The sequence below is a fragment of the Gastrolobium bilobum genome, unplaced genomic scaffold (assembly GCF_033153095.1).
Source record: "Gastrolobium bilobum isolate Gb01-03AN ecotype WA unplaced genomic scaffold, APGP_CSIRO_Gbil_v1 utg27827, whole genome shotgun sequence".
In the NCBI taxonomy this organism is placed as follows: domain Eukaryota; kingdom Viridiplantae; phylum Streptophyta; class Magnoliopsida; order Fabales; family Fabaceae; genus Gastrolobium; species Gastrolobium bilobum.
The window spans coordinates 18,537-31,245 of record NW_026895284.1 but is presented as its reverse complement, the minus strand read 5'-3'; the positions used below and the strand labels follow the sequence as shown (position 1 = coordinate 31,245).

The 12,709-nt window shown below is 39.2% G+C and overlaps 2 protein-coding genes across 2 annotated transcripts; one reads left to right on the top strand and one right to left on the bottom strand.

Moving 5' to 3' along the window:
* Positions 1-3,501, top strand: LOC133304124 (uncharacterized). Its single transcript, XM_061504092.1, has 6 exons — positions 1-376; positions 673-749; positions 1,462-1,527; positions 1,677-1,751; positions 1,864-1,938; positions 2,740-3,501. Exons 1-6 carry the CDS (start codon positions 55-57, stop codon positions 3,145-3,147), a joined length of 1,023 nt encoding a protein of 340 aa, XP_061360076.1. The 5' UTR covers positions 1-54; the 3' UTR covers positions 3,148-3,501.
* A 1,339-nt stretch (positions 3,502-4,840) lies between these two features.
* Positions 4,841-12,388, bottom strand: LOC133304138 (NADP-dependent alkenal double bond reductase P2-like; the record flags this gene model as incomplete). The annotated part of the gene is made up of 5 exons (XM_061504110.1): positions 4,841-5,005; positions 10,148-10,453; positions 10,581-10,663; positions 11,568-11,734; positions 12,214-12,388. Coding segments are annotated over 5 exons (816 nt in total), but the record flags the coding sequence as incomplete, so codon positions are not given.
* Between the last annotated feature and the right edge of the window lie 321 nt (positions 12,389-12,709).

Below are 12,709 nucleotides of genomic sequence, written 5' to 3'. Positions count from 1 at the left end.
TGAAGAGAAGACACACGGTGTAATCAGTAATCAGCGATTTGTGGTGGTAGTGATATGGATCGAGAATGGGGTTCGAAGCCAGGGAGCGGTGGTGCTGCGACGGCGCAGAACGAAGCCATCGACCGTCGAGAGCGTCTCCGGCGACTTGCTTTGGAAACAATCGATCTCGCAAAAGATCCCTATTTCATGCGAAATCACCTTGGGAGCTATGAATGCAAACTGTGTCTCACTCTTCACAACAACGAGGGTAACTACTTGGCACACACACAGGGAAAACGACACCAAACCAATTTGGCAAAGCGTGCTGCTCGCGAGGCCAAAGACGCACCCGCTCAACCCCAACCTCACAAGCGCAAAGTCTCCCTTCGAAAAACAGGTTCCATTTACTGTATTCTAGTTCTGCATGTATCAGATTCTGCTCTCTCTCTTTTTCTGTTAGTTTGTTATTAATAATTTGTTATCCTTTTAGTTAGTTAGTTTGTTTGATGACTCATCTCTATAAATAGTGTAACCTTCTTTCTGATCTCAGTAGTAGTATGAATTCATTTCAGATATTCTCTCTTTTGAATTTCTCTGACTTTCCTGCATTTTCTCAGTGTTTCTCATATAATTCTAATATCTCTTACATATGATATTCACCAAATCAATATATTCAATTTTATGTGTTGACAGTTAAGATTGGTCGCCCTGGCTACCGTGTCACTAAGCAATATGATCCTGACACTAAGCAACGATCTCTCCTCTTCCAGGTTTAGTTATTTATTTATTTATTTAATTTTGCACACTAAATACTCACTTTAGTTGAGTTATGAAAGGTAAATGATATAGTATTAGTAGCATTAGTTCTTGAATGAAAACAGAAGACTACAACACAAGTTTAGTTGATGGAAATATTAATTTCTTTTGTGTTGTTAGTTATTTGATGACCAATGTACAGGACTGAAAATTTTGTGATACTCATGGATAATATAAAGCAAAATTTTTATAATATCCTTTGTGTCAGGCATTGTTTTGGATACAATAAAGTTGGGATAATGAAGAAATAGAAGTTTTAGGTTTTTTTTTCTCTTTTCATTTTGTGGACAAGATTATGTAACTTGATTAGGGTTGACAAAAGTTTTTAAATTTGTTATCCTGCTTATATTATTTAAACAATATTTCAGTTGTGTTGACTCTTAATTTTTAGCAAACCAAAGATACCCGTAGGGGTTATCAGGGAGTAATTTGACCAATATAATATATAGTTAGGAATCTTGGACATAACTTTTAGCTTTTAGGAATTAATATGACTGAACGTGTATCCTTTCTCTTTCATAGAATAGTTATACTTTTTACTGTCTTTTGCATCATCTTCTTTAATTGGTTCATTTTCCCTTCACCGCAGTTTTCTCAACTTTTATTCTTCTTAGCTTATGTGATAATATCATTTTTTATAAAAGAGTTTCTAATCGATTAATGTAGATTGAATATCCTGAGATTGAAGACCTCTCGAAGCCAAGACACCGATTCATGTCTTCCTACGAGCAGGTTCTTTCTCTCTCTCTCTCTCTCTCTCTCTGTGTGTGTGTGTGTGTGTGTGTGTGTGTGTTATGAAGTCAAAGTTACACGTTTGTTGTCAATAAAGCCATGTTTTAACATCTTTGTTTTTCTCTTTGGTCACATTTTTATGGACGCAGAGAGTGCAACCATTTGATAAAAGATATCAATATCTTTTGTTTGCAGCTGAACCATATGAAATAGTTGCTTTCAAGGTAAATCATTGCCTTTGTCTTTTTTGTTTTTCAAACTTGTTTTGGGCCTTGAGTTCCAATGTTTTGAGTTGTGGAAATTTACTTTTTGGTGCTGATTAATCTAAATTTTTAGGTACCTAGCACAGAGATTGATAAGTCCACTCCAAAGTTTTTCTCGCACTGGGACCCAGACTCAAAGATGTTCACGGTTAGTACATTTACTCCGCTTTACTGTTTGTGATGGAAAATTTGATCTATCCAAGCACATGTTTTGTGTGTGATTAGGAATAAGTTGATATCGGCTTCATTCATGTCTAAATAAGAAGCTTTTATAATATTTAAAATTTGGTTGAGTGGGTCTTCACGGTATGTTTAGTAATTTACCTTTTACAGTTTTGCTTTTATTAGATAATATTTAAAATTTGGATCATGTGCATTTATAATTTGCAAGCATAGATGAAACCCAATTCGTAAGCATAGATGCATCATATTTTACTTCTCCTTTTTAGTAATTTAATATGTAATTTTTTTATTTTATTTTAACATCCAAATGACATTTTTACTACATTTCAGATTCTACATATCCTTTTGAATTTGGAAAATGGTCCTTATACACAAACAACGCATAGAAAGTCCTTTTCAAAAATCTATACAGACATGCTCCTATACAAGCCAATGAACATTGTATATTAATCTTGAGAGCATGCAATAAGGAAAACACACATTGTGTGTGTGTATGTGTATAATGGTATGATACCACAGCCGGATGGCCTTAGTCCTTAGACACCCAAGACAAAGTCAAGTAAATCAAATTGTTGCATTTTAATTGTTTGCCCTTGTTATTATTAGTGCGAACTAGTGGCTCAAACATTTAACAGCAGAACTAGACTGACAATCCTTTCTTCGTTCTTGCTTTCTTTCTTTTGTTCTTTTTTGATTTTGCGGGGTTTATTATTGATATTTAATTTACACCATCCGTTACTGATGACGAGATTGATACTTGTTGCAGCTGCAGTTGTATTTTAAAACTAAGCCACCAGAGGCAAACAAACCACAGCCTGCCTCTACAGCCAATGGCACAGCAGCACCTGGTGTTCCACCAAGGCCTATGCCCCCACCATCCCAAGCTCCACCACCACCACCTCCTCCTCCGCAAGGGCTACCTCCTGGTGCACCTCCTCCAATGCCAGGATCATTGCCGCCTCCACCTCCTATGTCAGCAAATGGTCCTAGACCTGCACCTCCTGGTGGAATGCCATCTCTCCCACCCCCACCACCTGTTGGCAGCGGCTCAACGGCTGGTTTCAATATGGGTACGAGGCCTCCATCAATGCCACCTCCACAAGGTTTTCCACCCCAACAAATGCAAAGCCAGGGTATGCGTATGCCTCCTCCACCCCCTAACATGGGACAGTAGGTCCTCAGGCCTTAGGGCAGAACGGTGACCATCATTAGAAGTCTTAAGCAACTGTAGTAAAATGTCCCTTATCCAACAAGGACCAACAGCTTTTTTATATCAGAGTCTAGATTTCATAAGAAACGCACCAAATTTCCTGTACACTGTTATTGTATCAAGCCTTCGAGTATTGACTGTGTTCCCCAACATGGGGTTCTCAAAATTCTTGATATGGTTGGTAAATTTTTGGTTTGAATTGTAAGATTACTGTTCAGTGTTCATGCTTGATCGGGTTTATGTCTTATGTAGTAACAGATAATAACCCCATATTATCCGCTTGGTGATTCATACATCAACGCATTAGATTTGGGTCATTTATTTTTAAATACCAACTATGCCAGATGAAAATGTTTTATAATTATAACCTACGTGCCTATCTGGCCTCCGACTACATATACATTTTAGAGCACGCACAAAAGGTGATCGAGTTCGAATGTGGGTAGTTTGTAGGGATTTTCTGTATGTTTTATTTGATGCTAGAAGTGTTAGTAGTTACGCCCTATTGCGATGTATCGGCCACATCAAAAGCATAGGTTTTGGGCTCTTCAACCACTGGCTAACTGTGGGAACAATGATTGCCATAAATAAAGGCACGTGGGCGTTTGCTTCGGGAGAAAAATAATTTTAACAGGAAAATAAAATTACTAGAAATATTGTTGAAAAATGATTTTAATAGGAAAGTTTGATAAAAGTTGTTTGGTACGTTGAAATATTATTGGAAAAATTGAGTTAAATTTTTTGAGTGTATGCTTTGTTGAAGGTAAAATATTGATAGAAAAATTGATTAAAAATATTAAAATATCCCTTTTTCAAACTTTTTGAATGTGAATTACCGTTGCGTAAAGTCTCTGCTTGTCTGCATCCATTGTGTAAAGTCTCAAATCAGTGTGTGTTGGTCTGCATCTGGTTCTCCTTCTTGTCTATTTAGCCGGTCAAACCCAAATACCACCTCCAAATTGTCTTTGTGAACAGTGACTTCTATATGATTTTTGCAAGCATTTTTCAAACGCCATGCAAATATGGTGCCTGGGGAAAAATTTCAAATCTCTCTACCAAACATGACTTACACACTTTGCCAACCTCAAATGCATAGGAAACTATTTAGATAACCTGAAGCAAACGCCTTTTGTAGCATGGATAGCCCCCTCAGAAAAGGACGGGAGAGTTGTTTGCAATTGTCCCTGCCATATTACCAATGAAAAAGGGACGAGAGAATTAAAATTGATGTGTTTTTATTTTCTTATAAAAATAAATTGACTTCCTTTGTAATTATCCCTTATAGTACGTTTGTAATTTAAATTGATAAATGAAATACAAAGATTTTTTTGTCCATATATACATGAAAGAGATATGACCATTTTTCAACTAAAAAAGAATGTCCTACATTAAAACTTATATCGAGTCCCTTATTAGAGTTCAAATCCAAGTTCATCCAAAAAAAAAATAAAAGTTCATAAGACAACAGCAGTAACATAAAGACTGCTAAATTTTAAACAAAAGAACAGAACAAAAACTGATAAGATAACAATGTATAGAAAAAGCAAATGCTTTTTTATTCACGAGCAACAAGTATATAGTACATTGATACTGCCCACAAGACAATCAGCAATAGAAAACATCATCATACAGTTCGGTAAGATGACTGCAAAGGTGATATAAAATGTTGCTACATTTTCAACCAAAAATCAGAACAAAAACTGATAACATAACAATGTATAGAAAAAGCAAATGCTGTTATTCACGAGCAACAACAAGCACTTGTTTTCCAACATTTCGACCACTAAAAAGGCCAACCAATGCTGCAGGGCCATTCTCAAGACTGTAGCAAATTGACCCAAACGTGTTATTAATCAGCCCAAACATTTGGCTGACTATTGGGCCCTTAACTAGAGAATATGTAATATGAAATGATTAATGGATAGCCCATTAACATTTCATCAGTATTATAAAAGATACCATTAGGTAATGAGAAGATATATAGAAAATTTCCACAATCTCTCTCTTTCTCTCTCTCTTTTTTCTATTACGTTTAACAACCACACGCTACATTGGTGCTTTCATTGATCTCCGTCGCTTTCCATGGCGGACACTAATATCAACACGCGCTACCGCGATTTACAAACCCAGCTCGCCGAGCTGCAACAGCAACAACTCCTTATTCCAGATCTGATCCGTGACCAGGTCCTTTTACTCAGATCTGATCTGCATGCGGAGTTTAACACAATCGTTGAATCCCTGCGTCACCAGAACTCCGGTATCCTCGGGCACAGTCCAGGTGGTCCTTCTTCTCCTTCGACGGACTCGTCCATTCAACCGCTAGCTCAACGCCCTCGTCTGGCTTTTCCTCGATTTGCTTTGGGGGATCCCACCGATTGGCTCTTTGCAGTCGATCGTTACTGTCTATATCACAAAATCCTTGATGGTGAACGTCTCCTTCTCGCTTCCTTCCACTTAGATCCACCAGCTGCTCGTTGGTTTCAAGGTTTGAACACCGATGGCTTGTGCACGTCGTGGACTGCCTTTACTGTGGCACTCCACCGCTGCTTCAGCCCCACTGAATTCCAAGATACTGCCGGTAAACTAACTAAACTTACTCAACTGGTTCTGTTTCTGATTATCAGGCTCAATTTGAGACGCTGCCTAGCAAGGTTCGCAACATTCATCCAGCGTTACTTAAGAGTACTTTCATCAGTGGTTTACGACCACAAATTCGACGTGCGGTCTTGACAATGCGTCCCCCAGACCTTCATGACTCGTTTGCTCTTGCACGGCTTTTCGAAGATCAGTTTTCTGATGAACGACCTGCTCCTAAACCCTGGATTCCTCGAGCTCCAACCCCTGCTGCCTTACCTGCCCCTGCTACGTTGTTACTGCCCAAACCAGCTACCACTGATGTTACCCCTGCTCTTCCTATTAAGCGCTTATCTCCAGCTGAACGGCAAGCTCTGCGTGATCGTAACTTGTGTTATAATTGTGATGAACGATACACTTTTGGGCATAGATGTATGGGCAAGGCTACTCTTCTTTACTTTGCTGGCACGGATGATGATCCTGACATTGTTCCTGAATCTTCCTCACCACTTCCTATAGACACCGTGGTGGATGCTGCTCCTGCATCTGAGATCAGCTTAAATGCTATGTTTGGTCACCCTTCCAACCGATCCTTTCGTTTACAGGGGTCTATCGCTGGCCATCATGTTCAGGTTCTCATCGATTCTGGCAGTACACACAACTTCCTGTCTACACGCATGGCAAACCATTTGGCACTCACTCTTCATGCCATTCATCCCTTCCAGGTTCGAATAGGAAATGGGGATTCCATGCTCTGTTCGGCAGCTTGTTATAATGTGGCCTTACTATTATAATCTCATCAATTTGTCACTGATTTATTTGTTTTGGACATCAAAGGTACAAATGTTGTCCTTGGTGTTCAGTGGTTGGCCACTTTGGGCCCCATTCTTACTGATTACACTGCCATGACTATGTCCTTTCAATTTAAGGATTTATCGTTGGTTTTATATGGTGTTACGTCCATCAGCCCAACTTCTATTTCCTCTTCTCAATTGTCCAAATTAGCTACTAATAATGGGCTGACTTCTTGTTTCATGTGCTTTAATGCCCCCACCCATGACCCTGCTATTTCAATGGCCCAACCACCATTTTCAGATACTTTGTCCACACATCCCGAGGTACTTCAGTTACTATCCAAATTTCAAGATGTCTTTGCAGTACCTACTACGCTTCCTCCGGGGCGAGCTCATGATCATCACATTCATTTGTTGCCAAATACAAAGCCCATACAGGTTAAACCTTATAGATACCCTCATTTTCAAAAATCTGAAATTGAGAGGTTGGTGAAGGAGATGCTAGAGGCGAGTGTGATACGTCCTAGTCACTCTGATTTTAGTTCCCCGGTTTTATTAGTAAAAAAAAAAAAGATGGTACGTGGTGCTTTTGTGTTGATTATCGAGCCCTTAATGCGGTGACTGTTAAGGATCGTTTTCCAATTCCTACGGTTGATGAATTACTCGATGAACTACATGGTGCTACTGTTTTCTCCAAGCTAGACTTACGTTCTGGATACCATCAAATTAAAATGAACCGGGCAGATATTCCTAAGACCGCATTTCGGACTCATCATGGGCATTATGAGTTTTTGGTGATGCCTTTTGGCCTCACTAATGCTCCCTCATCCTTTCAGGCTACCATGAATGACATTTTTGCAGCTTATTTACGCAAATTTGTGGTGGTTTTTTTTATGATATACTTGTTTATAGTCCTTCTCTTCAGGTCCATATGGAACATTTAGCTCTTGTGCTTCAGGTGCTGCGCCTTAATCAATTTTTTGCAAAGGATTCTAAATGAAGTTTTGCCACACCTCATATTACATTTTTGGGCCATGTCATTTCCCATGAGGGCGTCCATCCTGACCCTTCTAAGGTGCAGGCGGTTAAAGAGTGGCCAATTCCCACGTCCTAGACACACGTCCCCACTTTCTTAGGCCTCTCTGGCTATTACAGGCGCTTTATTAAACATTATGCTAGTGTTGCCGCTCCCCTTACTGATTTGCTGACTAAGAAAGGTTTCAAGTGGACCATTAAGGCTACCCAAGCTTTTATTTTGCTTAAGGAACTGTTAACGTCTGCTCCCACTTTGGTTTTGCCAAATTTTTCACTGCCATTCGTTATTGAGGTTGATGCCTCTGGGGTTGGAATTGGTGCTGTTTTATTACAGGAGGAACATCCCCTTGCTTTTTTTAGCAAAATATTGTCTCTGCTAATGCAACGTAAATCGGCTTGCAGTCGTGAGTTATTTGCTTTAACTTCAGTCGTGGCCAAGTGGAGACAATGTTTACTGGGTGCTAATTTTTTAATTCGCACTGATCATCAGAGCCTCATTGTTTGATGACTCAGGTGATGCAGACCCCAGAACAGCAGCAATTTTTGGCCAAATTACTGGGGTATGACTATTCTATAGTATATAAATCCGAAAAGACTAATAAGGCCGCAGATGCCTTATCCAGACAACCTGACCTTGGGCCTCAGGACTCTTCGGCTCAGTTTGCTGCCCTCACAGGCCCCATTTCTACTTACGGTACACTGTTATAGTCCGAATTATTACAAGATGATTATGCCAAAAAAATCATTACTGAATTACAGACAGCTAATTCTACTTGGCCACAATGGTCCTTCCAGCATGGCCTTTTGTATCATCGGGGTCGCCTCTTCATTCCGGCTGCCTCTCAACTGATTCCACTTCTGTTATCGGAGTTCCATTCTTCCACCTTGGGAGGTCACGCTGGCATTCATCGAACCTTGACTCGTCTTTGTGCCCGCTTCACCTGGGTTTCAGTAAAAAAAGATGTTAAGGCGTATATTCAAGGCTGTGAAACTTGTCAAAAAATAAAGGCTGCCAACCATGCTCCTTATGGTTTACTGCAACCGTTGGCCATTCCATACACCATCTGGTCTGATCTCAGCATGGATTTCATCACTCAGTTTCCATTATCAGCTGGCTATACAACCATTCTGGTGGTTTGTGACCGTTTGACCAAGGGTGCACATTTTGCCCCTCTGCCCCCACAATACACAGCGGTTAAGGTTGCTTCCGTCTTTTGGGATACGGTTGGGACGTTACATGGACCTCCCAAATCTATCGTCTCCGATAGAGATCAAATTTTTCTCAGTGAATTTTGGACCTCCTTATTTCAACTACAGGGTACGAGCCTCAAGTTCAGCTCTTCATACCACCCCCAGACCGACGGTCAAACAGAGCGTACCAATAGGGTTTTGGAACAATACCTGCGAGCATTCGTCCATGACCAGCCAACTACATGGGCTCATTTTCTGAGTTGTGTTGAATACCATTTCAACACTGCCTTTAACCGCTCATTGGGTTCTTCGCCATTCGAAGCAACTTTTGGCCGATCCCCACCCTGCCTTCTCCACTACTCTTTGGGTACCAGCCCTCTGGAAGCTGTTGACCATGATCTTCGTCTCCGTTCCCAGATCTTACTCACATTAAAAGAAAATTTGAGAAAAGCTCAAACCTTTTTGAAAGACTCAGCAGATAAAAAAAGGAAAGATATTACCTTTCAGGTCGGTGATTTGGTCCTTCTCCGGTTACAACCCTACCGCCAAGTTTCGGTCTTCCGCCGTTCTTCTGCCAAGTTGAGTCTCAAATTTTACGGGCCCTTCACGGTGGTTGAACGCATCGGCCTAGTTGCTTATAAACTCCAGTTGCCTAAGGGCTCGAGAGTACACCCGGTGTTTCACGTCTCCATGTTGAAACCCTTCGTGGCAGGCCGCCCATATACTCTGCATCCCTTTCCGGATAGCGTGATACAGATCCCCCCACGACACAAACCCGTGGCTGTGGTTGCTTCTCGCACAGTATGGCGAAAGGGAATTGAAGTTCCCCAAGTTTTGGTACATTAATGGTCCGAGTTGCTTCCTGAAGCTGCGACTTGGGAAGACAAAGGAGAATTAGAGTCCCTCTATTCCATATGCCAGAAGTCTTTAACCAACGCTCAGCTACCTTCTGATGTTGTGCCTTCCACCGTTTCACCAGCCAATCACGTGGCTGCTTCGAGATTTACGGCCAATCAGAATGCAGGGCCCCTCATCCCATCTCACCTAACCCCTGTGTTACCTGCTCCACCAATTAATGATAGGGCATGTTCCAGTCCACTTAATGGCCTTGAGGACAAGGTCCAATCGGATGGTGAGGGCATTGTAGCGAATCGACCCAAACGTGTTATTAAACAGCCCAGACATTTGGCTGACTATTGGGCCCTTAACTAGAGAATATGTAATATGAAATGATTAATGGATAGCCCATTAACATTTCATCAGTATTATAAAAGATACCATTAAGTAATGAGAAGATATATAGAAAATTTCCACAATCTCTCTCTTTCTCTCTCTTTCTCTTTCTCTTTTCTGTTACGTTTAACAACCACACGCTACAAAGACCCTCAGCTATGTCTGCAACATACTCAATCTTCCCTTCTCTTATAAGAGGCAGGACAAACTCCAGGAATTTGGGATATAGGTGATAGAAATCAGCTACAACAAAACCCTGCATACGAATCCGCTTATATATGAAAGATGTCAAGTTTGTTAGACCTTCAGGTTGAGAAAGATTATACTGTGAGATCATTCCACATACGGGTATGCGGCCATGGATTCTCATATTCAGGAGTACGACATCAAGTGTCTTGCCCCCGACATTCTCGAAGTAAACGTCAATGCCTTCTGGAAAGTGCCTGATTTGTATATTCACATACACTAGTCACTACTGTGTTTTATTACTAAGGATAATAGTGTAAATTTTAATGGCCATAAGAAAAGTTAATCTAAATTTCTCTATAAAAAAAACTGTTAAGTACAGACCTTTTCAAAGCTTCATTGAGGTCAGGCTCTTCCTTGTAGTTAATACCTCCATCAAATCCAAATTTATTCTTCAATAAATCCACCTGATGCATTCAAGTGAAAGGAGGACTTAGTATTTTTTGTTTCTAGTATAACAAAATCTAGTATAGGCCCTTAGTAATCATAATCCTTCACAACAATTTGTTTCTATTCAGAAATTTAGGAGAAAGACAAGTACTAGTGTTAATCTATGGCACAATTAAAAATACCTCTCTCCATTAAATCCCAACTAGCTGAAGACAATCCTTGTGCATAGTCTTTACCGTTACATATTTGCAAAGAGATGTTTCCTGGATTTAAACTTGCAAACTTTTAGTCACAGAGGAGCAACTTTATCACTACTCTAGGTTCGCCATCTAATCTATGGCACAATTCATTTTGTAAATTTCTTCTTCCGCCTTCTTTGTATAAGGGGAAGGGAGTTCGATACTGCTTTGCTAGACCAAGGGTATATATAGTAGAGGATCAATTTTTTTGACATAAGTAACCAGATATTCCATTGACTAAAAGGAACGAAATGTATTTTAATTCCACCAATAATCATGGGAATTTAGAAAAAAAGAAGAAGCATAAGATGGCTCAAAGTCTTCATTGAGAAAAGATTTCTATTTAAAAGAGAATATTGCTCAAGCTCGGAAGGAAGAAATATTTTTATAAACTAAATATGCTAATAAGAAAAACACTAGTATATTAAACTAGAGAACAAACAACGAGATTATATTTATAACCTTTTTTCATTTACAATCTCTTACAATCAAATATTAACCGTTGATTTCCGTAAATTTAACGGTTATAACTTATTGAGAATTAATAATTAATTAATAAGTATGGCCCAATAAATTATAATCGTTAAAAATCAACAATTAAGATTTGATTGTAAGTGACAAGAGATTATAAATATAATCTTCCTCCGTAACAAATAAGGAATAGGTGATGCTGAAACAGTACCTTTTCTTTAGTTCCAGCACTTCCAACGACATAACAACCTGACAATTTAGCAAATTGTCCAACAAGTTGACCAACAGCACCAGAGGCAGCTGAAACAAAAACATTCTCTCCTCTCTTGAGAGAAATTACTTCAAAAATACCCAAATACGCAGTCATTCCTGGCATACCTGTGTTCAAAGATGAGCATACATTGGTCAAATCAAAACACAATAAAATGAAGAGGAAGAATGTATACTCAGAATATTAAAAAAATTAAACAAAAAAGTATAATATAAATTGAGAAGAGTTTACCACAGAGTTGTGGCTGCAATAGACCTACAAAATATTAGCTATCAATTCCAAACGAACATAACCATGCTGATCAACCAATTAATCTAGTGAATCAAAGATCAATTCAAGCCAAATAACTTTAACTGAACAAAAGAAGAAAATGGAAAACACGTATAGGAACAAATAGCCAGACAACCACCACCACCTACACAATTGGTCTCTTCTTTGATGATTAACAATTATCTTATTGATAGTAGACAAAGAAATGAGCTATTTATCACATGAAAACTTTTTAAGTTGAGGCTTGCAGATCATACAGACATCAATTGCATTGTTCAATAAGAATCGATATAAATTGAAAATGTTGAATGCATACCAAGAATTCCAGTGTAGTAGGAAAGTGGGACATCCATGTGCTCAATTTTTAAATGTATTTGAGTTGAGGGGACCAAGCTATAATCTTCCCATATAGTAGAACCGTATATTAAATCACCTTTCTTATAATCAGGGGGTCCAGATTCTAGGACTTTAGCCACCCCAAGTCCTGTTAATGGTTGTAATCACTCAACTGTTAGAAGGTGCATAAATTTATGACTAATATGTATTTTCAATTAGAAAAATTGACCCGTTCCTATCTTATGCTGTTCAAAGAGAAGCCTAATATGATGTACAAAACTTTTCCTTTTAAAATTGGGCCTTTGAAAATTAAACATTATGTTAACTAGGGTTGTGCATGGGTCAGGTCGGGTCAGGTTTTTGTCCGACTCGACCCAACTTGGTTTTTATAGGTTAGGTATTTTGACTTGACCCACTTTAATTTGATCAAAGTCAGGTCTGACTTGGTTTGGATTTTGTTGAACTAGTTCAGAACC